The sequence below is a fragment of the Coregonus clupeaformis genome, chromosome 8, assembly GCF_020615455.1.
Source record: "Coregonus clupeaformis isolate EN_2021a chromosome 8, ASM2061545v1, whole genome shotgun sequence".
NCBI lineage: Eukaryota > Metazoa > Chordata > Actinopteri > Salmoniformes > Salmonidae > Coregonus > Coregonus clupeaformis.
In genome coordinates this window covers 46,514,897-46,542,337 of record NC_059199.1, presented here as the reverse complement: position 1 = coordinate 46,542,337, position 27,441 = coordinate 46,514,897, and the positions used below count along the sequence as shown (strand labels likewise).

The following is a 27,441-nucleotide window of genomic DNA, read 5'->3' as shown; positions in this document are numbered from 1 at the left end:
AGAGTGATGTGAACGTATGGGTAGGAGATATAGAAAAGTTATCTCTGTCTGTATTTATATACATACTGAACAAAAATATAAATGCAACATTCAACAATTTCAACGATTTTGCTTTTACAGCTCATATAAGGAAATCAGTCAATTGAAATAAATAAATTAGGCTCTAATCTATGGATTTCACATGACTGGGCAGGGGCGCAGCCATGGGTGGGCCTGGGAGGGCATAGGCCCACCCACTGGGGAGTCATGCCCAGCCAATCAGAATGAGTTTTCCCCACAAAAGGGCTTTATTACAGACAGAAATACTCCTCAGAAATAGCCCCCCCCCCCCTCCCTCAGATGATCCCGCAGGTGTAGAAGCCGGATGTGGAGGTCCTGGGATGGGGTTGCGAGGCCGGTTCGACGTACTGCCAAATTCTCTAAAATGACATTGGGGGAGGCTTATGGTAGAGAAATGAACATTAAATTCTCTGCCAACAGCTCTGGTGGACATTCCTGCAGTCAGCATGCCAATTGCATGCTCCCTCCAAACTTGAAACATCTGTGGCATTGTGTTGTGTGACAAATCTGCACATTTTAGAGTGGCCTACATCCCTGTTTAATCAGCTCCTTGATATGCCACACCTGTCAGGTGGATGGATTATCTTGACAAATGATAAAATGCTCACTAACAGGGATGTAAACAAATATGTGCACAAAATTTAAGAGAAATTAAAAAAAATGCGTATGGAACATTTCTGGGATCTTGAATTTCAGCTCATTACATTTACATTTTAGTCATTTAGCAGACGCTCTTATCCAGAGCGACTTACAGGAGCAATTAGGGTTAAGTGCCTTGCTCAAGGGCACATTTACGTCATTTAGCAGACGCTCTTATCCAGAGCGACTTACAAATTGGTGCATTCACCCTATAGCCAGTGGGAAAACCACTTTACACTTTTTTTCTTTTCTTTTTTCTTTTTTTTGGGGGGGGGGGGGTAGAAGGATTACTTTATCCTAACCCAGGTATTCCTTAAAGAGGTGGGGTTTCAAATGTCTCCGGAAGGTGGTGAGTGACTCCGCTGTCCTGGCGTCGTGAGGGAGCTTGTTCCACCATTGGGGTGCCAGAGCAGCGAACAGTTTTGACTGGGCTGAGCGGGAACTAGGCTTCCGCAGAGGAAGGGGAGCCAGCAGGCCAGAGGTGGATGAACGCAATGCCCTCGTTTGGGTGTAGGGACTGATCAGAGCCCGAAGGTACGGAGGTGCCATTCCCCTCACTGCTCCATAGGCAAGCACCATGGTCTTGTAACGGATGCGAGCTTTAACTGGAAGCCAGTGGAGTGTGCGGAGGAGGGGGGTGACGTGAGAGAACTTGGGAAGGTTGAACACCAGACGGGCTGCGGCATTCTGGATGAGTTGTAGGGGTTTAATGGCACAGGCAGGGAGGCCAGCCAACAGCGAGTTGCAGTAATCCAGACGGGAGATGACAAGTGCCTGGATTAGGACCTGTGCCGCTTCCTGTGTAAGGCAGGGTCGTACTCTCCAAATGTTGTAGAGCATGAACCTGCAGGATCGGGTCACCGCCTTGATGTTAGCGGAGAACGACAGGGTGTTGTCCAGGGTCACACCAAGGCTCTTCGCACTCTGGGTGGAGGACACAACGGAGTTGTCAACCGTGATGGCGAGATCATGGAACGGGCAGTCCTTCCCCGGGAGGAAGAGCAGCTCCGTCTTGCCAGGGTTCAGCTTGAGGTGGTGATCCGTCATCCATACTGATATGTCTGCCAGACAAGCAGAGATGCGATTCGCCACCTGGTTATCAGAAGGGGGAAAGGAGAAGATTAGTTGTGTATCGTCAGCGTAGCAATGATAGGAGAGGCCATGTGAGGATATGACAGAGCCAAGTGACTTGGTGTATAGGGAGAATAGGAGAGGGCCTAGAACTGAGCCCTGGGGACACCAGTGGTGAGAGCACGTGGTGCGGAGACAGCTTCTCGCCACGCCACTTGGTAGGAGCGACCGGTCAGGTAGGACGCAATCCAGGAGTGAGCCGCGCCGGGAGATGCCCAGCTCGGAGAGGGTGGAGAGGAGGATCTGATGGTTCACAGTATCAAAGGCAGCAGACAGGTCTAGAAGGACAAGAGCAGAGGAGAGAGAGTTAGCTTTAGCAGTGCGGGAGAGCCTCCGTGACACAGAGAAGAGCAGTCTCAGTTGAATGACCAGTCCTGAAACCTGACTGGTTTGGATCAAGAAGGTCATTCTGAGAGAGATAGCAAGAGAGTTGGCTAAAGACGGCACGCTCAATAGTTTTGGAAAGAAAAGAAAGAAGGGATACTGGTCTGTAGTTGTTGACATCAGTGGGATCGAGTGTTGGTTTTTGAGAAGGGGTGCAACTCTCGCTCTCTTGAAGACGGAAGGGACATGGCCAGCGGTCAAGGATGAGTTGATCAGCGAGGTGAGGTAGGGGAGAAGGTCACCGGAGATGGTCTGGAGAAGAGAGGAGGGGATGGGGTCAAGCGGGCAGGTTGTTGGGCGGCCTGCAGTCACAAGTCGCAGGATTTTATCTGGAGAGAGAGGGGAGAAAGAAGTCAAAGCATAGGGTAGGGCAGTGTGAGTAGGACCAGCAGTGTCATTAGACTTAACAAACGAGGATCGGATGTCGTCAACCTTCTTTTCAAAGTGGTTGACGAAGTCATCCACAGAGAGAGAGGAGGGGGTGAAAAGATGCCAGGTCGGCAGGGAGTTTAGTTTTCTTCCATTTCCGCTCCGCTGCCCGGAGCTCTGTTCTGTGAGCTCGCAATGAGTCATCAAGCCACGGAGCTGGAGGGGAGGACCGAGCCGGCCGGGAGGATAGGGGACACAGAGAGTCAAAGGATGCAGAAAGGGAGGAGAGGAGGGTTGAGGAGGCAGAATCAGGAGATTGGAGGGAGAAGGATTGAGCAGAGGGAAGAGATGATAGGATGGAAGAGGAGAGAGTAGTGGGAGAGAGAGAGCGAAGGTTGCGGCGGCGCATTACCATCTGTGTAGGGGCAGAGTGAGTAGTGTTGGAGGAGAGCGAGAGAGAAAAGGAAACAAAGTAGTGGTCGGAGACATGGAGGGGAGTTGCAGTGAGATTAGTAGAAGAGCAGCATCTAGTAAAGATGAGGTCAAGCGTATTGCCTGCCTTGTGAGTAGGGGGACGGTGAGAGGGTGAGGTCAAAAGAGGAGAGGAGTGGAAAGAAGGAGGCAGAGAGAAATGAGTCAAATGTGGACGTAGGGAGGTTGAAATCCCCCAAAACTGTGAGGGGTGAGCCATCCTCAGGAAAGGAACTTATCAAGGCATCAAGCTCATTGATGAACTCTCCAAGGGAACCTGGAGGGCGATAGATGACAAGGATATTAACCTTAAATGGGCTAGTGACTGTGACAGCATGGAATTCAAATGAGGAGATAGACAGATGGGTTAGGGGAAAAAATTGAGAATGTCCACTTGGGAGAGATGAGGATTCCTGTGCCACCACCCCCTCTGACCAGATGCTCTCGGGGTATGCGAGAACACATGGTCAGACGAGGAGAGAGCAGTAGGAGTAGCAGTGTTTTCAGTGGTAATCCATGTTTCCGTCAGCGCCAGGAAGTCGAGGGACTGGAGGTTAGCATAGGCTGGGATGAAGTCAGCTTTGTTGGCAGCAGAACGGCAGTTCCAGAGGCTGCCTGAGACCTGGAACTCCAGGTGTGGGGTGCGTGCAGGGACCACCAGGTTAGAGAGGCAGCAGCCACGCGGTGTGAGGCGTTTGTGTAGCCTGTGCAGAGAGGAGAGAACAGGGATAGGCAGAGGCATAGTTGACAGGCTGTAGCAAATGGCTACAATAATGCAGAGGAGATCGGAATGAAATGAACTAAACATCTGGGAGAGGAGAGAGCAGGGCCTCCCTCACCAAAACTTCCACCTCAGAAACTATAATTGTTTCACTGAACCACCCGAACAAAAACTCTCCCAACTTCCACCTTTAGAAATCAGAATTGTTGTGAACCACAGCGGTTCAATGTTTCAAGGAATAGACTCAACCCACTTTATTCAGCTAGCTAACTATGACACCATAGCTAACTAGCATGCTAGCATCCAATAACACACAGTTTAGCACCAACACTTGGTCACAACAAACCACCAATAGTGTGTTAACACACTAAACAGATAATTCGTGTCCGTGTCTAGTTCCTTTCATAACGCAGCAATAATTAAACGTTGGCTAGCTAGCACAAATAAATTGTATTTAGCTGCTACAGTACAGCACACAATGGCTACTGTGTTGACTCTGTTCGAAAAACGGCTAGCTAGCTAGCTTCGTGCTACACCCGGCACCGCCGAAAAACAATGCTAACCTACAATAACTACCCACAACAGCCCACGATGCCTAACTATGACACCATAGCTAACTAGCATGCTAGCATCCAATAACACACAGTTTAGCACCAATACTTGGTTACAACAAACTACCAATAGTGTGTTAACACACTAAACAGATAATTTGTGTCCGTGTCTAGTTCCTTTCATAACGCAGCAATAATTAAACATTGGCTAGCTAGCACAAGTATATTGTATTTAGCTACTACAGTACAGTTAGCTGGTCGTGTTGGCTAGCTAGCAATGGCTACTGTGTTGACTTTGTTTGAAAAACGGCTAGCTAGCTAGCTTCGTGCTACACCCGGCACCGCCGAAAAACAATGCTAACCTACAATAACTACCCACAACAGCCCACGATGCCTAACTATGACGCCATAGCTAACTAGCATCCAATAACACACAGTTTAGCACCAATACTTGGTTACAACAAACTACCAATAGTGTGTTAACACACTAAACAGATAATTCGTGTCCGTGTCTAGTTCCTTTCATAACGCAGCAAAAATTAAACGTTGGCTAGCTAGCACAAATATATTGTATTTAGCTACTGCAGTACAGTTAGCTGGTCGTGTTGGCTAGCTAGCAATGGCTACTGTGTTGACTTTGTTTGAAAAAATGGCTAGCTAGCTAGCTTCGTGCTGCGGGCCTATCTACAATACCTAACTACAATCTAAATACATAATTAAGCCTTACTCGACAAAGCCCAAGCTATGTATAACGCCAAACTTACCCGACGCCAGCTAACATTTGTCTTCTGCAATCAGTAGGTGTAATTAAGTACAGTAGCTACTAACTACCTAACGTTGATGGCTCAGATAATGAGGTTAGAAAAACGGCTGAATGGTAGGTAACTAGCTGGCTTAATTACAGGTACTCTTAAGCGTGAAATAACATTAGAAACAACTCTCCACCGTTGCTAAACGTTACCAGTAGCTACCCGCTAGCTAGCTAGCCTCGTGCTTCGCCGGGCTCCGCCGTAGACAATACTTACCTACAATAATTACCTACGGAAACCTACAATAACTACCTAAATAACTACCTAAATAAACTACCTACAATACCTAACTACAACTACCTACCTACGATCTAAATACATGGTTTAAGCTTTACTCAACACCATATAAGAAGCCAAGCTTACCTCCTGCTAGAGAAAACACAACCTCTCCCGACCAAACCTCATGAAACATGAGACTAACACTATACATGTTGCGTTTATATTTTTGTTCAGTATATACAATATATATATACTGTATATATTCCTGACTTACGTTGCTCGTTCTGATATTGCTCATTCTGATATTTCTTTTAGTTATTGTATTGCTAGGTATTACTGCACTTTTGGAGCTAGAAACACAAGCATTTCGCTACACCTGCGATAACATCTGCAAGTCTGTGTACGCGACCAATAAATTGGATTAGATTTTGATTACAGAGCAGATTTATTCCCCTACTTCTCCCTCTCTCAACAGCTCACTTAAAGGGATAGTTTTCCCATAATTACAAAATGACACATTGGTTTCCTTTCCCTGTAAGCAGTCTATGGACAAGGTATGACCGCAATCCATGCTTTGGTTTAATTTCCCTGTTTCTTTCCCCACATGCTAACGTTTTAGCATTTGTGGCACAAATCCCATGCAAGTCATGGGTCCGATATTGCAATTTTTCGAACATCATGTTCAAAACATAAGTGACTTTGTTGAGCTTCACAATCAGTTTTAGATACTTTCGGATGATTTGGACATGATGCACGGAAAATGCTAATAACGGTCCCATGACTTGAATGCTGTCCTACCTTATCCATAGACTGCTTACAGGGTCAGGAGACCAATGTGTCATTTTGTCATTTGTGTGAACTATCCCTTTAAACATGGTTAGTAATTTTAGGATCCATGCTAGACAACAATTCTGTTGAGATAAACTTTACTATTTATCTTAATGCTTCATTTACTTTGTGTGAGTGTGTCTCTTTGGGGAAACGTACTATCAAATCAATATAAATACATGAATCTTTAAAGCCCTTTATGAAGTATCAGCATCTATATGTCATGACGTTATGAGTATACTTAGCTACAATTAGCTGTTTTATTTGCAGTATGATGATGACTTGAGTTTTGCATATGTTCAGTCTTCTAAATTAGGCTAAATGACGTGTCTGTCTGTCTGTGTTTGGGGGTTTCTCTGTTTTGGGCACAAGTCGTTTTCAACACAGATGGTGCTTGCTAATCACTTGGGGTGTGGGGTGTGCTCGTTGAGGGGTGGTCTGAAACACTTTGTGTTTTCCCTCCAAGCTCTTCTCTTCTTCAGGCTAATCAGTCCTGCCCTATTTCCAGCGCTCTCCTCTCCTCCGCCCCCTCTACTCCCATGTGGCTCCTCTCCTCCTCTCCTGTCCTGTCTCTCTCTATCTCTCAACTGCCAGTCTCTCTCTGATTCCTTTTCCATTTGTATCATGTTGCCACTACTCTGAGCTCCTGCAGACTTAGTGATGCACAGAGAGCACCTTCATGCACACACACATAATCTCTTTCCAACACTAAACACACACACACACACACACACACACACACACACACACAGCCTTACCTGCTCTAGGTCTCTGTTCATCCATTAAACCTTCATTAAGTGTCCGTGACCCATAAAATAAAAATGCAGACACCAGCTCCTCCCCATCCCCCTGGACAGTGTATGGTGCCTGTTCAATTCTGAGAGCCCTGACCCAGAAAAAGACACAGCCAGAGAAATGGAAAGCCATGAGTTGCAAATGGGAATATTGTTCTCTCTCTCTCTTTCTCTCCCTCTCTTTCTCCTCCATCACCTCTCTCTCTCTCTCTCTCTCTCTCTCTCTCTCTCTCTCTCTCTCTCTCTCTCTCTCTCTCTCTCTCTCTCTCTCTCTCTCTCTCTCTCTCTCTCTCTCTCTCTCTCTCTCTCTCTCTCTCTCTCTCTCTCACCATTGTTGTCATTACTGAAGCATTATGATTTTCCTGGCACTGAATCAGAGCCCTATAGTTTGCTTTGCCGTCCAGTGAGTGGCAGGATCCTAAGCCCCAGCAACAGAAGCCTTCTTTAGGGAAAGGCTTTAGATCAAATGAGGACTTGTGTCTGTGTGTCTGTGTGTCTGTGTATGTGTGTGTGTTCGCGCTTCTATAGTGTCCAAATGGGCTGAGAAACTGATGTGACTGCTCCCCTCCATAGATGGGCCAGGGTAAAGTGTGCTACCCCCAGTGGAGGAAATAAGTCACATTGCACTACCCCCCAGTGGAGGAAATAAGTCACATTCCACTACCCCCCAGTGAAGGAAGAAGGAAATAAGTCACAGTCCACTACCCCCCAGTGGAATAAATAAGTCACAGTGCACTACCCCCCAGTGGAGGAAATAAGTAACAGTGCACTACCCCCCAGTGGAAGAAATAAGTCACAGTCCACTATGCCCCAGTGGAGGAAATAAGTCACAGTGCACTACCCCCCAGTGGAAGAAATAAGTCACAGTCCACTACCCCCCAGTGGAGGAAATAAGTAACAGTGCACTACCCCCCAGTGGAGGAAATAAGTAACAGTGCACTACCCCCCAGTGGAAGAAATAAGTCACAGTGCACTACCCCCCCAGTGGAGGAAATAAGTCACAGTGTACTACCCCCCACCGTCACAAGACCATATCCCTCCTCCTAACCAGTGGACAATGAATAAACCGTACGCTGTTAAAATGAAGTGCTTTGTAACACCAAAACTAGTGGCAACTGAGCTGCCACCAACTTGAAGAAGACAAAACCTTAACTTTGCTGGAGTATTGAAACATCATCCTGAGATGTTTTGAAACATTACATGGTGTGTTGCAACATTTCTTAATCAAGTGTTGTGCAACACCTTGCCAGGGACTGGGAGCAATAACAGAAAAGGTTGAAAACACTATTTTGGTGTTTCGAGTCCTGTTTAGTACAGAATTAGATGTATTTGATAATTTGCCATTTTATACTGTTTTGGCAGGCATTGCCAAAAGCACAGTGTTCAAACTACCAGCACTAACTGGAGGTTGAACTGCAAGAACTGAAGATTTTGTACTTGCCTCTTCCATTGATAATCATGAATGTGGGAATGGGTGCTGTCCTCATTGAACGTCAATTTGCCTGACGGTTTTGATATCGGTTCACCATTACACCTTATGACACAACAAGCTTAATACTAATGTAGAAATATACTTTTCTTTCTTCAGCCATGCATACAACATTATGTGAAAGAATGAATTACCCACAATCCTCTAAAAACAGAGTCATGTGGCAAGATAGGAAAAGCAAGGTGATTAGAATCAAAGACTTCCAACGAGCTCAATCACTCTATTGTCTCTCTCTTTGTTTATCCTCATGAAAGAATTTACATTTTGAGCAACATATTAAAGTTGCACTATGCAGAAATCGCGCTGCCATTTCCTGGTTGCTAAAATTCTATTAGTTCTCCTAATTTCAGTGTATGTGACAAAACAAGGAAGTATAGTGTGGAGAATCATTGTACCATCTAAACCACTGTGAAATATATTTTCCAGAACCCAAAATATTGTATTTTCAGCTGTTTGAAGCTGGTGTACAAAACCGAAAGTAAAAGATGCAAAAACTAAACTTAACAACTGGAAGCATAGAATTAGCGCACATAGAACAGATCTACTGCTTCTTAGACTTGCTTCCAATGAGAATGACAGATCTATAACTCACATTTCTATGTGAATTTGGTCGGTCGCCTATAAAGTTACATATTGCAGCTTTAAGTTGGATTTACATTATTTTGGCAAAATGAAATTAACAAATCATTGAAACCACTTGCATACATTTAAAAAATATCAATTTTTGAGGAATTTTGACACTTTATTGAGACTTATGAAATGACAGAGGGATTACAGGTTGGGAGAAACAGATTGAAGGGGTTGGAGCGGGGAATTTAACCCCGGTCTTCGGTGGGTAGAGGGGTGACCTGTCTAAGTTGGGTGTGTTACCACTAGACCACGGGCTCTGCATGACTTGCATTCATTTTTATTAAGTATATGTTGGTTGTTTTTTGAGTCAATTTCAATTCACCCCAGAATAATTTCTTACAGTGTGGCTGTGTGGTTGAGTGGGTAGAATTTCAACGAAATGTAACATCTTACTTGACCCTCCTTTCTAAACTGTCAAAATATTCTCCATAGGCCCTTATCATTAATATTTAGGCTATAAACTATTTGTATTTCTAAACCATTGGTTGATTGTATGAGAAACACAGTTTTTGTGTTTTTATTCTGCCTTTTACATACACTGAAACCCCAAAAGTGTTTTCACTACGCTCTCTTAAAAACACCAATATTCAGGTTGAAGAACCAATTTGGGTGTTTCAGAGTACTACAGTGAGGGAAAAAAGTATTTGATCCCCTGCTGATTTTGTGTGTTTGCCCACTGACAAAGAAATGATCAGTCAATAATTTTAATGGTAGGTTTATTTGAACAGTGAGAGACAGAATAACAACAAAAAAATCCAGAAAAACGCATGTCAAAAATGTTATGAATTGATTTACATTTTAATGAGGGAAATAAGTATTTGACCCCCTCTCAATCAGAAAGATTTCTGGCTCCCAGGTGTCTTTTATACAGGTAACAAGCTGAGATTCAATCAATCAATCAGATTCCAAACTCTCCACCATGGCCAAGACCAAAGAGCTCTCCAAGGATGTCATGGACAAGATTGTAGACATACACAAGGCAGGAATGGGCCACAAGACCATCGCCAAGCAGCTTGGTGAGAAGGTGACAACAGTTGGTGCGATTATTCGCAAATAGAAGAAACACAAAAGAACTGTCAATCTCCCTCGGCCTGGGGCTCCATGCAATATCTCACCTCGTGGAGTTGCAATGATCATGAGAACAGTGAGGAATCAGCCCAGAACTACACGGGAGGATCTTGTCAATGATCTCAAGGCAGCTGGGACCATAGTCACCAAGAAAACAATTGGTAACACACTATGCCGTGAAGGACTGAAATCCTGCAGCGCCCGCACGGTCCCCCTGCTCAAGAAAGCACATATACAGGGCCGTCTAAAGTTTGCCAATGAACATCTGAATGATTCAGAGGAGAACTGGGTGAAAGTGTTGTGGTCAGATGAGACCAAAATGGAGCTCTTTGGCATCAACTCAACTCGCCGTGTTTGGAGGAGGAGGAATGCTGCCTATGACCCCAAGAACACCATCCCCACCGTCAAACATGGAGGTGGAAACATTATGCTTTGGGGGTGTTTTTCTGCTAAGGGGACAGGACAACTTCACCGCATCAAAGGGATGATGGACAGGGCCATGTACCGTCAAATCTTGGGTGAGAACCTCCTTCCCACAGCCAGGGCATTGAAAATGGGTCGTGGATGGGTATTCCAGCATGACAATGACCCAAAACACACGGCCAAGTCCACAAAGGAGTGGCTCAAGAAGAAGCACATTAAGGTCCTGGAGTGGCCTAGCCAGTCTCCAGACCGTAATCCCATAGAAAATCTGTGGAGGGAGCTGAAGGTTTGAGTTGCCAAACGTCAGCCTCGAAACCTTAATGACTTGGAGAAGATCTGCAAAGAGGAGTGGGACAAAATCCCTCCTGAGATTTGTGCAAACCTGGTGGCCAACTACAAGAAACGTCTGACCTCTTTGATTGCCAACAATTACTAAGTCATGTTTTGCAGAGGGGTCAAATACTTATTTCCCTCATTAAAATACAAATCTATTGATAACATTTTTGACATGCGTTTTTCTGGATTTTTTTGTTGTTATTCTGTCTCTCACTGTTCAAATCAGCAGGGGATCAAATACTTTTTTCCCTCACTGTACATCTCTGTTTTAAAACACATTCTGTGTATTAAAACACTTACATTGGGTTTATATTAAAACACCCGCCAAACACCAGATCTCAGTTTAAGTGAACTACTTTTCATGGTTTCATTACACAATAATGGTGTTTTGAGACTTTAAATTTTTACAGTGTATCACTCCTCCTAACCAATGGATAATGGAAGTAGAGCCCTTCCCTGTAATCCCAAGCATCCAGTGCTGTAATTAGCAATACCCCCTGTCCAATAGCCAGACCCCCTGTCCATTAGTGACTGAGTCAGTGAGCGTGGTTTCTGATAGCCAGCTGGTGTTGTAAGTGTAGTGGTGGATTACCACTCCAGGTTAATACCTGTACTTCCTGTGTCCCAATGAGTCGGGGGTGCTTGTGAAACATTGGTGATACAGTATGCTATCATGTGGAGGGGAGGCTCTGTCTTTTCCCATGTTGGCTGACCAAGCTTTCTTTTAGAATAAAGAACATGGTTATTTTGAGAGACCAATCCATTCTAGAGAGTAGCATTTCATTCCCCCTTTGCCTGTACTGGCGGCATAGAGCTGGAGCTGCTTATGAAGCGACTACAGAAGAAGTGCTCTGTTTGAGATTAGAGATCACTCAGGAAGTTCTGTGAAGAATATGAAGTCACAGGCTCCTTAGTGACATAACATCAGGGAGATGACCTTTTACCTCGCCTATTCCATTTTTCACCTCCCTCTATTCCTGTTTTGTGTATGGCTCAGTTGGTAGAGCATGGCACATGCAACGTCATGATTGTGTGTTCAATTCCTGGGACCACCCATACAAAAAAGAATGATGCACACATGACTGTAAGTCACTTTGGATAAAAGTGTCTGCTAAATGGCATATATATTCCCTCTTAACTCCCCAGTGTGTCCATTCTTATACTCTGTGTGAGACATGTGGGGTAGGGAGAACAGGGAGGAGGAGCAGTTGAGGACCTGTGTTGTGTTTGTGTCTTTCTGCTAGCTGTCTAGAGCTGTATCACTGTGTGTGACAGCCAGCCCTCTCCCTCTCCCTCTCTCTCTCTCTCTCTCCTTCTCTCTCTCTCTCTCTGTCTCCTTCCTCTCCCTCCCCTGTCCATCTCTCCCTACCCCGTCCATCTCCATCTCTGTGTCTGGTGGTTTAGAGCTGCCTTTGTAGATGAGTACCACAGCACCGCTGGGACAGCTAATACAGCAATATGCTCCCCTTGTCCTTGGAGCCTCAGGCCAGCCCAGCCTAGCTTGGTCAGCACATTCTCCCTGACGGAACACACTCCTGGGAACCTGAACCCCCCCCACCCCCCCCACCCCCCCCACCCCACCCCACCCCCGCTCGCTGCCAGGGGGATAACGAAGGAAATGGAGCATGGCACACATGCATACGCCCAGCAGCCACATAAACATACTGTTCTGTAGGGGCACACACACACACACATGGGTTCTAACTCAAACAGAAAGTAAAAATTACATTCAAGCAGACATGTCCACACATACTCATACACATTTGTGCACCCCCCTTGGCACACACACAAACTTGGCAAACACAAGCCCCCCCCCCTCCCCCCACACACACACACACACATCAAGACACTCACACACCTTACCTTGAAGCCACCACACAGTGTCATATCCTGTCATATCTGTCCCGAGGGCTGTATTCAGTCACACTGAAATAAGGGCAGTGAAAAAGGATTTATCAGTAGCATGTGTCTCCAGCCGACTGTACCTTATGAAATATATAGTGCCTATGTCTATCCCCTTATAAATTGTACACTATTTGTGACCCCCTCCCCCAATGTCCTGCTACAGCTACAGTACATATGATTGTAACTGTGTGTGTGTGCTTGCGCGCGCGCGTGGTCTCTAATGCAACTATCTGCCTGTGTCCTGTCTGTTTTAAAGGCTTACACATAGTACCCCCAGATTAACATTTATAACCAAGACACACAAGGCCCTTTCAAGTGCAACTTATACCCACATCAATTCAGCTTTCACAGTAATACTGTACATATAAGGACTAGGGCTGGGATATACGCTAGATATGTGTGGAGCTACAACAGAACGATGCCCTTTCAACTGCAGTCTACCCACATGACTTCAGCTTTCACGGTCATACAGTGAGGGAAAAAAGTATTTGATCCCCTGCTGATTTTGTACGTTTGCCCACTGACAAAGAAATGATCCGTCTATAATTTTAATGGTAGGTTTATTTGAACAGTGAGAGACAGAATAACAACAAAAAAATCCAGAAAAACGCATGTCAAAAATGTTATAAATTGATTTACATTTTAATGAGGGAATAAGTATTTGACCTCCTCTCAATCAGAAAGATTTCTGGCTCCCAGGTAACAAGCTGAGATTAGGAGCACACTCTTAAAGGGAGTGCTCCTAATCTCAGCTTGTTACCTGTATAAAAGACACTTGTCCACAGAAGCAATCAATCAATCAGATTCCAAACTCTCCCCCATGGCAAAGACCAAAGAGCTCTCCAGGGATGTCAGGGACAAGATTGTAGACCTACACAAGGCTGGAATGGGCTACAAAACCATCGCCAAGCAGCTTGGTGAGAAGGTGACAACAGTTGGTGCGATTATTCGCAAATGGAAGAAACACAAAAAAGCTGTCAATCTCCCTCGGCCTGGGGCTCCATGCAAGATCTCACCTCGTGGAGTTGCAATGATCATGAGAACGGTGAGGAATCAGCCCAGAACTACACGGGAGGATCTTGTCAATGTTCTCAAGGCAGCTGGGACCATAGTCACCAAGAAAACAATTAGTAACAGGACTGAAATCCTGCAGCGCCCGCAAGGTCCCCCTGCTCAAGAAAGCACATATACAGGGCCGTCTAAAGTTTGCCAATGAACATCTGAATGATTCAGAGGAGAACTGGGTGAAAGTGTTGTGGTCAGATGAGACCAAAATGGAGCTCTTTGGCATCAACTCAACTCGCCGTGTTTGGAGGAGGAGGAATGCTGCCTATGACCCCAAGAACACCATCCCCACCGTCAAACATGGAGGTGGAAACATTATGCTTTGGGGGTGTTTTTCTGCTAAGGGGACAGGACAACTTCACCGCATCAAAGGGGCGATGGACGGGGCCATGTACCGTCAAATCTTGGGTGAGAACCTCCTTCCCTCAGCTTGGGCAAAATTATAGACTGATCATGTCTTTGTCAGTGGGCAAACGTACAAAATCAGCAGGGGATCAAATACTTTTTTCCCTCACTGTACATGTCCGCTGCAAGGGGATATACTGTATAACGCTAGGTAGGTCTATATAACATTAACATCCCAGTGGTATAACATAACCCTCCACGGCTCTGAGCTGTAAAGTAGTTCCCTCCTGAGAGTTGGGTTGTGGAGGGATACGGGGGCATCGGTGGGAAGGACTTTGGCTAAGCTGTAAAAATGGCCCGCTGGCGTATTAATATGTAAAGCGAACAGGCCTGCAGCTCTTTAATAGCAGACACTTTAGTATGTCCCCTGGGCTGCCACTGCCAGGGACACTACTGCCTGCCTGTCTGTTGACTGCCTACTGCCTTCAGTACCTAGCTGTGTGTGTGTGTGTGTGTGTGTGTGTGTGTGTGTGTGTGTGTGTGTGTGTGTGTGTGTGTGTGTGTGTGTGTGTGTGTGTCAAATCAAATACATTTTATTGGTCACATACACATATTTAGCAGATGTTATTGCAGGTGTAGCAAAATGCTTGTGTTCCTAGCGCCAACAGTACAATAGTATCAAACAATTCACAACAACACACACAAATCTCAAAGTAAAAGAATGGAATTTAAGAAATATGTAAATATTAGGAAGAGCAAAGTCGGAGTGGCATTGACTAAAATACAGTAGAATAGAATACAGTATACATATGTATTCATACATATGAGATAAGTAAAGCAGTATGTAAACATCATGAAAGTGACTAGCGTTCCATTATTAAAGTGGCCAGTGATTCCATGTCTATGTACAGTTGAAGTCGGAAGTTTACATACACTTAGGTTGGAGACATTAAAATCCGTTTTTCAACCACTCCACAAATTTCTTGTTAACAATCTATAGTTTTGTCAAGTCAGTTAGGACATCTACTTTGTGTATGACACAAGGAATTTTTCCAACAATTGTTTACAGACAGATTATTTCACTTATAATTAACTGTATCACAATTCCAGTGGATCAGAATTTACATACACTAAGTTGACTGTGCCTTTAAACAGCTTTGAAAATTCCAGAAAATGATGTCATGGCTTTAGAAGCTTCTGATAGGCTAATTGACATCATTTGAGTCAATTGGAGGTGTACCTGTGGATGTATTTCAAGGCCTACCTTCAAACTCAGTGCCTCTTTGCTTGACATCATGGGAAAATCAAAAGAAATCAGCCAAGAAATGGTAGCCCTCCACAAGTCTGGTTCATCCTTGGGAGCAATTTCCAAATGCCTGAAGGTACCACGTTCATCTGTACAAACAATAGTACGCAAGTATAAACACCATGGAACCACGCAGCCAACATACCACTCAGGAAGGAGACGCGCTCTGTCTCCTAGAGATGAAAGTACTTTGATGTGAAAAGTGCAAATCAATCCCAGAACAACAGCAAAGGACCTTGTGAAGATGCTGGAGGAAACAGGTACAAAAGTATCTATATCCACAGTCAAACGAGTCCTATATCGACATAACCTGAAAGACCGCTCAGCAAGGAAGAAGCCACTGCTCCAAAACCGCCATAAAAAAGCCAGACTATGGTTTGCAATTGCACATGGGGACAAAGATCGTACTTTTTGGAGAAATGTCCTCTGATCTGATGAAACAAAAATAGAACTGTTTGGCCATAATTACCATCATTATGTTTGGAGGAAAAAGGGGGTCACTTGCAAGCCGAAGAACACCATCCCGACCGTGAAGGACGGGGGTGCCAGCATCATTCTGTGGGGGTGCTTTGCTGCAGGAGAGACTGGTGCACTTCACAAAATAGATGGCATCATGAGGAAGGAAAATGATGTGGATATATTGAAGCAACATCTCAAGACATCAGTCAGGAAGTTAAAAGCTTGGTCGCAAATGGGTCTTCCAAATGGACAACGACCCCAAGCATACTTCCAAAGTTGTGGCAAAATGGCTTAAGGACAACAAAGTCAAGATATTGGAGTGGCCATCACAAAGCCCTGACCTCAATCCTATAGAAAATGTGTGGGTGTCACGCCCTGGCTCTGGGACTCTGCTATGTTGAGCCAGGATGTGTAGTTTCTATGTGTTTGTGTTCATTCTAGTATTGTATTTCTATGTTGGCCAGTGTGGTTCTCAATCAGAGGCAACGTGTATCAGCTGTTGCTTGTTGTCTCTGATTGAGAACCATACTTAAGCAGCCAGTTTTCCCACAGTGTTTGTGGGATCTTGTTCCGTGTTGGTTTATGTGTGTTAACCAAGGACTTCACGTTATCGTTTGTTGTTTTGTTCGTGTTATCTTTCTAATAAATAAAATATGTTCGCATTCAACGCTGCGCGTTGGTCCTCCTCCTTCGACGATCGTGACAGAAGATCCCACCAATATAGGACCAAGCAGCGTGCCCAGGAGCAGACAGCCTGGACGTGGGAGCAGATATTGGACGGGCAGGGGTCCTGGACCTGGGAGGAAATCCAGGCCGGGATGGATCGCCGTCCGTGGGAGGAGACGGTGGAGGCGCGCCGGAGAGAGGAGCAACGGCGTCAACAGTGTCGTCGTCGGATGGACGAGAGGCAACCCAAAAAAAAAATTTGGGGGGGGGGGCACACGGCATGGGCGACGGGGCAGCAGGAGGCAGCCACAGGGCGTATTGGGAGGTTAGGAGAGGAGGCCACCAGGTTAAGGGGGCTATTGGTAAGGAGAGAGCAGGAGTTAGTGGGTCAGAGGGAGGAGCTACTGGATGCTAGAAGGGAGAAGGAGAGAGTAGAGGCAAGGCGAGAGGAACTGAGTAGGCAGCTGAGGGAGCGGAGGGTTATGAAGAAACCCAGTCCCGCTCCTCACACCAAGCAAGTGGTGTGTGTCACCAGTCCGGTCCGGCCCGTTCCTGATCCCCGCACTAAGTTAGTAGTGCGTGTTCCCAGTCCGGCCCGACCCGTTCTTGCTCCCCGCACTAAGTTAGTAGTGCGTATTCCCAGTCCGGCCTGACCTGTTCCTGCTCCCCGCACTAAGTTAATAGTGCGTGTTCCCAGTCCGGTCCGACCCGTTCCTGCTCCCCGCACTAAGTTAGTAGTGCGTGTTCCCAGTCCGGCCCGACCCGTTCCTGCTCCCCGCACTAAGTTAGTAGTGCGTGTTCCCAGCCCGGCCCGGCCTGTTCCTCCTCCCCGTACTAAGTTAGTAGTGCATGTTCCCAGCCCGGTCCGGCCTGTTCCTGCTCCCCGCACCAAGCCAATGGTGCACGTCGCCAGCCCGGTCCGGCCTGTTCCTGCCCCTCGCACCAAACCTACGGTGCGCGTCGCCAGCCCGGCCCGGCCTGTTCCAGCTCCACGCACCAAGCCAGGGGTGCGCGTCGTCAGCCCGGTCCGGCCTGTTCCTGCTCCCCGCACCAAGCCAATGGTGCGCGTCGTCAGCCCGGTCCGGCCTGTTCCTGCTCCCCGCACCAAGCCAATGGTGCGCGTCGTCAGCCCGGTCCGGCCCATTCCTGCTCCCCGCACCAAGCCTGTGGTGCGCATCGTCAGTCCGGCACAACCCGTGCCTGGGTCACCAGTACCTGGTCAGGTACCGGTCAGCTGCTCCACATCGGAGTCCAAGCAATCCACTCCACCGATGTCCAGTCCAGCTCCAGCCAGCGGGGCCAGACCGGACCAGGGGCACTACGGGGGGATAGTTGAGGGGTGGTGGTCATGCCCAGAGCCGGACCCGCCTCCGAGGAGGAATGCCCACCCAGCCCTCCCCTGTTCGGTTTATGTTTATTTGGGGGGTACTGTCACGCCCTGGCTCTGGGACTCTGCTATGTTGAGCCAGGGTGTGTAGTTTCTATGTGTTTGTGTTCATTCTAGTATTGTATTTCTATGTTGGCCAGTGTGGTTCTCAATCAGAGGCAACGTGTATCAGCTGTTGCTTGTTGTCTCTGATTGAGAACCATACTTAAGCAGCCAGTTTTCCCACAGTGTTTGTGGGATCTTGTTCCGTGTTGGTTTATGTGTGTTAACCAAGGACTTCACGTTATCGTTTGTTGTTTTGTTCGTGTTATCTTTCTAATAAATAAAATATGTTCGCATTCAACGCTGCGCGTTGGTCCTCCTCCTTCGACGATCGTGACAGTGGGCAGAACTGTAAAAGCATGTGCGAGCAAGGAGGCCTACAAACCTGACTCAGTTACACAAGCTCTGTCAGGAGGAATGGGCCAAAATTCACTGAACTTATTGTGAGTAGCTTGTGGAAGGCTACCCGAAACGTTTGACCCAAGTCAAACAATTTAAAGCCAATGCTACCAAATACTAATTGAGTGTATGTAAACTTCTGACCCACTGGGAATGTGATGAATGAAATAAAAGCTGAAATACATAATTCTCTCTACTATTGTTCTGACATTTCACATTCTTAAAATAAAGTGGTGATCCTAACTGACCTAAGACAGGGAATTTTTACTAGGATTAAATGTCAGGAATTGTGAAAAGCTGAGTTTAAATGTATTTGGCTAAGGTGTATGTAAACTTCTAACTTCAACTATATATAGGGCAGCAGCCTCTAAGGTGCAGGGTTGAGTAACTGGGTGGTAGCCGGCTAGTGATGGCTATTTAACAGTCTGATTGCTTTGAGATAGAAGCTGTTTTTCAGTCTCTCGGTCCCAGCTTTGATGCACCGGTACTGACATCGCCTTATGGATGATAGCGGGGTGAACAGGCCGTGGCTCGGGTGGTTGATGTCCTTGATGATCTTTTTAGCCTTCCTGTGACATTGGGTGCTGTAGGTGTCCTGGAGGGCAGGCAGTGTGCCCCCGGTGATGCGTTGGGCAGACCACACCACCCTCTGGAGAGCCCTGCGGTTGAAGGGCGGTACAGTTGCCGTACCAGGCGGTGATACAGCCCGACAGGATGCTCTCAATTGTGCATCTGTAAAAGTTTGTGAGAGTCTTAGGGGCCAAGCTGAATTTCTTCAGCATCCTAAGATGCTCCTTCTTCACCACACTGTCTGTGTGGGTGGACCATTTCAGATTGTCAGTGATGTGTACACCGAGGATCTTGAAGCTTTTCACCTTCTCCACTGCGGTTCCGTCGATGTGGATAGGGGCAAGCTCCCTCTGCTGTTTCCGCGATCAGCCCCTTCATTTTGTTGACGTTGAGAGAGAGGTTATTTTCAATGCACCACTCCGCCAGAGCCCTCACCTCCTCCCTGTAGTCTCGTCATTGTTGGTAATCAGGCCTACTACTGTTGTGTCGTCTGCAAACTTGATGATTGAGTTGGAGGCATGCGTGGCCACACAGTCATGGGTGAACAGGGAGTACAGGAGGGGGCTGAGCACACACCCTTGTGGGGCCCCTGTGTTGAGGATCAGCGAAGTGGAGGTGTTGTTTCCTACCTTCACCACCTGGGGGCGGTCCGTCAGGAAGTCCAGGACACAGTTGCACAGGGCGGGGTTCAGACCCAGGGCCCCGGGCTTAATGATGAGCTTGGAGGGTACTATGGTGTTGAAGGCTGAGCTATAGTCAATGAACCGCATTCTTACGTAGGTATTCTTCTTGTCCAGATGGGATAGGGCAGTGTGCAGTGTGATGGCGATTGCATTGTCTGTGGATCTATTGGAGCGTTAAGCAAATTGAAGTGGGTCTAGGGTGAGAGGTAAGGTAGAGGTGATATGATCCTTAACTAGCCTCTCAAAGAACTACATGATGTCAGAAGTGAGTGCTACGGGACAATAGTCATTTAGTTCAGTTACCTTTGCTTTCTTGGGTACAGGAACACTGGTGGACATCTTGAACTAAGTGGGGACAGCAGACTGGTATAGGGAGAGATTGAATGTGTCTGTAAACACTCCAGCAAACTGGTCTGTGCATGCTCTGAGGACACAGCTAGTGATGCAATCTGGGCCGGCAGCCTTGCGAGGGTTAACACGCTTAAATGTCTTACTCACGTCGGCCATGGAGAACGAGAGCCCACAGTCCTTGGGAGCGGGCAGCGTTGGTGGCACTGTGTTACCCTCAAGAAGGTGTTTAGCTTGTCCGGGAGCAAGAGCGTCGGTGTCCGTGACGTGGCTGGTTTTCCCTTTGTAATCAGTGATTGTCTGTTGACCCTGCCACATACGTCTTGTGTCTGAGCCGTTGAATTGCGACTCCACTTTGTGTGTGTGTGTGTGTGTGTGTGTGTGTGTGTGTGTGTGTGTGTGTGTCAGCTGCACTCAAGCCTGGGATCACAGTCAGTCTGTTGTTAATAAATTATGACTTATTTATGGAACGAACAATGAGGTCCCCACTGGAATGCTTTGGTTATGCACACAGGGAGGAAACGTTAGGTATTTGTCTGGACATGACAGAAATAGATATCATAAGTACATTTATGGATGGATATATTCTCTAGATAGAATTTCTTATTTTTTTAAATATTTATCTCACTTGTACTGAATTGTTTATAACATTTGTTGTTCAAATCTCATATGGATACCAATTGCACTTTGTCCATGTTCTCTCCATGACTTTCCAATATTTTGTGTAGCATCAGAGAGAGATTTACACTACCGTTCAAAAGTTTGGGGTCACTTAGAAATGGCCTTGTTTTCAAAAGAAAAGCACAAATTTTTGTCCACATCTCTTAACAATCACTTAGGTAATATTGGTAAATTATCCTTATGCCATATCCATTATTTCGAGACTGCCCCTTGCTTCTTTATCGCTCTGCCTACTTTTTTTGTCCATTATGGCGGCTAAATTCGACTTTCATTCAGTTCAGGATCAATAATAATACAATCAATCAATCCCTTATCTTGTAAAAACACAAATGTTTAGTTTAAACTCTGTTCAACCCCGGCTCTCCCGGGCTTGATCTGAAGACTGATTGTTGGACATGACAGGTCCATACTTAAATCTTTCAAATATACACACACACAGTGAAATAACCCAATTCAGTAATTTGCCTAGCAACAAAGAATTCTAACTCTATGTTCGTGATTTACCCAGTTTTATCTCAGAGTCCACTAAAAAAATCTCCCTCATCAAAAGCTAAGACTGTTTGGGAAGTGAGCAACTTTTTTTTACCTCCGCCTCGGAGTTCCAAATGATTTTTTCATGGGCTGCCATTGCCTTCCCATAGATAAGATCACTTTATTTACCAGTATGCAGTGCATAATGTGGTACCCACACTCTACAGTAGTTTATCATTCCCAAAAGGTTCATCATTTGTTTCTTGTTTAACGGTTTTGGTGCTCCAAGCATAGCAGTTTTCCTGGATGAGTTTAACGTTCGCCCCTCCTGAGTTATGGTATGTCCTAAGTAAATCACCTCGCTCTGCCAGAGTTGAAGTTTTATTTTGTTAACTTTGTGTCCCTGTTCTGCTATAAAGGTTAACAATTGGAGTGTATCTTTCTTACATCCCTCTTGAGTGGGATTAGCCAATAGAACATCATCTACATAAATTTAAATTTGGCTTCCTTCCTGAGGTTCAGACTTTTCCAAATTCCTGGTTATAGCCTGGCTCTCCCTCCCCGCTCACTACCATGTTATCCCGTACCACATATGCCTTCATACCCCTCTCAGTCGGTGTTTCAGCTACGTTCAACTGAGTCATAGCATCTCTTCCTAGTAGATTAACTGGTCATAGGCTTGATATCAGTACAGGTATGCATACTTCTCCTCCTGAATTTCCATATTGTAAAGTCAAAGGAACTGATAACCGCTCTATAAATTGATGGCCTGAGGCAGAGCGTACTAGGAATTTTTCCCCCCTTAATCCTAATCCCTTTGGGCCTGTCGACTGCACAGCCTGCACGACATGCCCCTGTGTCACACAAGAATGTAAAAAAAAAATTATCCCCCCAATACTGTTAAGGTGAGGTATGGTTTCTGTTCTTGCTGCAGAGCTAATTCAATTGTTGCCAATTCAAAAACCTCACACGTATCGTTCTGTATTTTGTCTTGGCATTTATTCCTTAACTCATCCTCTTTTGTCTATATCTGGACAGCTAGTCCCTATCCTAAATTCTCCTACCTGGATTTCTATTATTACTATCATCCTGGTCTCATTACTGAATCAATGACATAGGTAATAGCTGTTTCGCATTAGATTGTGCCTTTTTCTGATAATGTTATTACTGCAGCCTATTGCATTAATTTAGTTTCAAATACCAACTTGTTGTTCAACAAATTTAGAACCTACATAAAGTTGGCGCTATCCCATCAGCATAATAGCTAAAGCTACTTGCAATCTACTGGTCCACGTAACGAAAACAAATTATCGTTTTAGAATTCACCAATTATTTGCATACACCAATGGTGTTACGTAACCTATAGAATAAAGTAATAACAATTTGAATTTGTCCAAAAAATGTTTTCCATTCAACTATTCAGACATCTGCTTCAAATGTCTCTTACAGCTCAATACAATCAAGCAAGTACGACTCTCTTTTACCCGCGAACTAGAACCATAAATTATTTTCCTTTGTTCTCAATTCAAATCATTGTCACAGCTCTATCGCAATTTCCAGTTCGCAATTCAATTTCTGTAACTGTCCTTTCTGATTAGGCTCTAATTAATAAAACAAATACTTGCTATCGTTGACAAGCATACATTTAACTCTATTCTCAGTAGTTTTTAAATTATCAACTCATTCGGCAGCACAAAAAATAACTCTCTTCCTCCCCCCACTATTCCTGTTGAATAAGTGAGTCGTTCAATTTGAACCCCGCAAACTACTACATCCCAGTCTTACATCCCAAAATCAACACTGCCTGTTTTATTAATTTACACAACCCATAACCATAGTTGAACTATAATCAGAAAATCTAGATTTTAATCAGAAAATCTAGATTTTAGTCTTATTCCTATCACATTATTTATTTACTGTCTGCCACCTCCCCCCTCCGTACCTCCCCCCTCCGTACGTCTACGTGTTTGGGCGCGCAAGCCAGCACTTATCACTTTACTACCTAGACCCCTCCCCCCAGTCATAGAATCCTCCCAGAATCCTATAGACTGGTCACTATTCACTGATCTTACACTATTCTATGCCAGGCAGTGTCGTACACCAGTCTCAACATCAACAGTGAATAGGCGACTCCGGGATGCTGACCTTCTAGGCAGAGTTGCAAAGAAAAAGCCAGATCTTAATCTTTTATTTTTATTGGCCAGTCTGAGATATGGCTTTTTCTTTGCAACTCTGCCTAGAAGGTCAGCAACCCGGAGTCGCTTCTTCACTGTTGACATTGAGACTGGTGTTTTGCAGGTACTATTTAATTAAGCTGCCAGTTGAGGACCTGTGATGCGTCTGTTTCTCAAACTAGACACTCTAATGTATTTGTCCTCTTGCTCAGTTGTGCACCGGGGCCTCCCACTCCTCTTTCTCTTCTGGTTAGAGCCAGTTTGTGCTGTTCTGTGAAGGAAGTAGGACACAGCGTTGTACGAGATCTTCAGTTTCTTGGCAATTTCTTACATGGAATAGCCTTCATTTCTCAGAACAAGAATAGACTGACGAGTTCTTTGTTTCTGGCCATTTTGAGACTGTAATCGAACCCACAATTGCTGATGCTCCAGATACTCTACTAGTCTCAAGAAGGCCCGTTTTATTGCTTCTTTAATCAGCACAACAGTGTTCAGCTGTGCTAACATAATTGCAAAAGGGTTTTCTAATGATCAATTAGCCTTTTAAAATGATAAACTTGGATTAGCAAACACAACGTGCCATTGGATCACAGGACTGATGGTTGCTGATAATGGGCCTCTGTATGCCTATGTAGATATTCCATAAAAAATCAGCCGTTTCCAGCTACAATAGCCATTTACAACATTAACAATGTCTACACTGGATTTCTGATCAATTTGATGATATTTTAATGGACAAAAAAAATGCTTTTCTTTCGAAAACAAGGCCATTTCTAAGTGACCCCAAACTTTTGAACGGTAGTGTATCTGTCACTGATGAGACATAAGTATCTCAATGTACTTGAGCCATCTGACAGAGATACCATTACGTCTGAATGAGTGTTTGGAGTGGACAGTCTTGTATTGTCTCCCAGTCTCCTGGGACAACATCAACTCTGATTACTGTCTTGGCCACACACACACACACGGCCTCACACACAAACTAACACACACACACACACAGTCCCCTATCTCCTAGATCCTGGATGTATGGCCTCCATTACTTCCAGGTGGTCATTTCCACATCAGCAGTGTTGACTGGTGTGTCTGTCTGTGTCTGTCTCTGTGATGGATGTGTGACTGGTTCAGGTGAGGAGCAAGGCTACCAATAGTACATTCCAAATGGCACCCTATTCCATATGTAGTGCGCTACATTTGACCGGAACCGGTCAAAAGTAGTGCCCTATGTAGAGCACTACATTTGACCGGAGCCCTATGGGCCCCAACAAAAGTAGTGCACTATATAGGGAATAGGGTGCTATTTGGGACGCAGACCATGGCTACCGGATTATGAGCTACGTCGATGGAGGGGGAGGGGATGGAGGAAGGGGGGAGGAGATGTATGGCAGCTTCCTGAATCAATCAGGAATATTAATTTCCGGTGCGCTACTAAGGAATCGATGTGAGATGGGAATCGGTGTGAGATGGAAATCGATGTGAGAGGGGAATCGGTGTGAGATGGGAATCAGTGTGACAGGGAAATTGGTGTGACAGGGGAATCGGTGTGAGATGGGAATCGGTGTGACAGGGGAATCGGTGTGACAGGGGAATAGGTGTGACAGGGGAATCGGTGTGAGATGGGAATCGGTGTGAGAGAAGAATCGGTGTGAGAAGGGAATCGGTGTGAGAGGGTAATCGGTGTGAGATGGGAATCGGTGTGAGAGGGGAATCGGTGTGAGATGGGAATCGGTGTGACAGGGTAATCGTGTGAGACGGGAATCGGTGAGAGGACAATTGGTGTTAGATGGAAATCGGTGTGAGATGGAAATCGGCGTGAGATGGAAATCAGTGTGCGTTGGCGGTTTTCTGTGAGTTTACACCCGGAATAAATACAGCGGACGAGGGAAGGAGGGAAGGAGGGAAGGAGGGAAGGAGGGAAGGGAAAGGGAAAGGGAAGAAGGCCAGAGAGGGGGAGTCAGGTGCCTTCGCTGGTTTCAATGACAAAAAGGGTTGTGGTTTGTTTCCATGGCCTTTGGAACATGTGATTGTGAACGAAACACCAGAAGTTATTAACTCTTTCTATGCTTTTGTTTTTCCCTGTGTGCCTGCGGGCTGGCGTGTGTGTGTTTGTCTCTGTGTGTGTGTGTGTTTGCCTCTGTTTGTGTGTGTGTTTGTCTCTGTGTTTGTCTCTGTGTGTGTGTGTGTTTGTCTCTGTGTGTGTGTGTGTTTGTCTCTGTGTGTGTGTGTGTGTTTGTCTCTGTGTGTGTGTGTTTGTCTCTGTGTGTGTGTTTGTCTCTGTGTGTGTGTGCCTGTGCAGGTGACTCCCAGGGGACGTGTGGGGACCCAGGCACCCCTTCGCAGGGCAGCAGAGAGGAGAGTGACTTCAGGATCCGCAGTAAAGTCCAGTTCAGCTGCTCTGAGGGTTATGAGCTGATTGGCTCTGCTGAAAGGATGTGCTTTCCCAACGGCACCTGGTCTGGAACACAGCCCTTCTGCAAACGTGAGACCACACACACACACACTTTCCATCCCCCCAACCTCTATGGTCCTTTGAGTCCAACATGCCGCTGTACCATTCCATTTCCAGCCAGCGTATCTCTGAGAGCTAGAAATCTCAGCAACACACAATAGCTGTGCTTTATCGACCCCTATCCAGCCTCTTCCACCTCCAGCGACCTCCGGCTGTGCACCTCCAGCCTAGAGCTAATTGAATGTGGCAGTGTAGCAGTGCAGTCTGTGTCCCACGACATCTCAACACCACAGCAGCACTTTAGCCTACTGGAGCCTCCTCTCACTGCAGGAGCCCCTATAACTAGCATCACATTGCACACTGAATAAGATGAGACGGGACAAGCCATCACACCAGGGGCACACAGCAACATTACTTCCCTTTGTTTGCTGAGGGAACCATGTAGCTAGTCAACTGTCCACTCTGCTCTGCTCCCCAAACCTAATCTGCATGCCAAATGGCACCCTACTCCCTATATGGTGCACAACTTTTTTTACCAGGAACCCACAGGGCTCCAGTCAAAAGAAGTGCACTATTTAGGTAATAGGGTGCCATTTGGAACACAACCCTCCACACCGCTTTACAACATCCTGCTTCCCAGCACCAAGCCGGAACTAATGGTGTGCTTTTCTCATCCCCTTTTCCTCTCCTCCTCTGCTCCCTCCGACCTCCCACTGCTCCCTCCGACCTCCCACTGCTCCCTCCGACCTCCTACTGCTCCCTCCGACCTCCTACTGCTCCCTCCGACCTCCCACTGCTCCCTCCGACCTCCCACTGCTCCCTCCGACCTCCCACTGAGTGAAAACACTGCTTTAGAAACACTCCCTTCCATTGTGCAGGAATCCTTTCTGAAAGGTGGGAATTGGCAACAGGGAGCTTGGACTGAGCTGTAATTGAAGAGATGTACTCAAACGTGTCTCTACGTGACAGTCAGACACCCAGAGACAAATGGCCCAGATGACAGTCAGACACCCAGAGACAAATGGCCCAGGTGACAGTCAGACACCCAGAGACAAATGGCCCCGGTGACAGCCAGACACCCAGAGACAAATGGCCCCGGTGACAGTCAGACACCCAGAGACAAATGGCCCCAGTGACAGTCAGACACCCAGAGACAAATGGCCCCAGTGACAGTCAGACACCCAGAGACAAATGGCCCAAGTGACAGTCAGACACTCAGAGACAAATGGCCCCGGTGACAGTCAGACACCCAGAGACAAATGGCCCAGGTGACAGTCAGACACTCAGAGACAAATGGCCCCGGTGACAGTCAGACACCCAGAGACAAATGGCCCAGGTGACAGTCAGACACCCAGAGACAAATGGCCCCGGTGACAGTCAGACACCCAGAGACAAATGGCCCAGGTGACAGTCAGACACCCAGAGACAAATGGTGCAGGTGACAGTCAAACACTCAGAGACAACCCCAAATGCCCAGGTGTCAGAGAAAGACAAAGGAGGTTGTTTGTGTGTGTCTCTCTCTCTGTCTGCAGAGAAGAACACTCCTTCCTCCTCAGGCTCCTCTGAACC

The 27,441-nt window shown here is 46.1% G+C and overlaps 1 protein-coding gene across 1 annotated transcript in view; it reads left to right on the top strand.

Moving 5' to 3' along the window:
- LOC121571845 (CUB and sushi domain-containing protein 3-like) overlaps positions 1-27,441 on the top strand; it is a 558,910-nt gene that overhangs the window by 477,924 nt on the left and 53,545 nt on the right. The window contains exon 57 of the mRNA XM_041883584.2: positions 25,720-25,902. Within this exon, the coding sequence (XP_041739518.2) occupies positions 25,720-25,902 (183 nt within the window). The remainder of the gene's footprint in view (positions 1-25,719; positions 25,903-27,441) is intronic.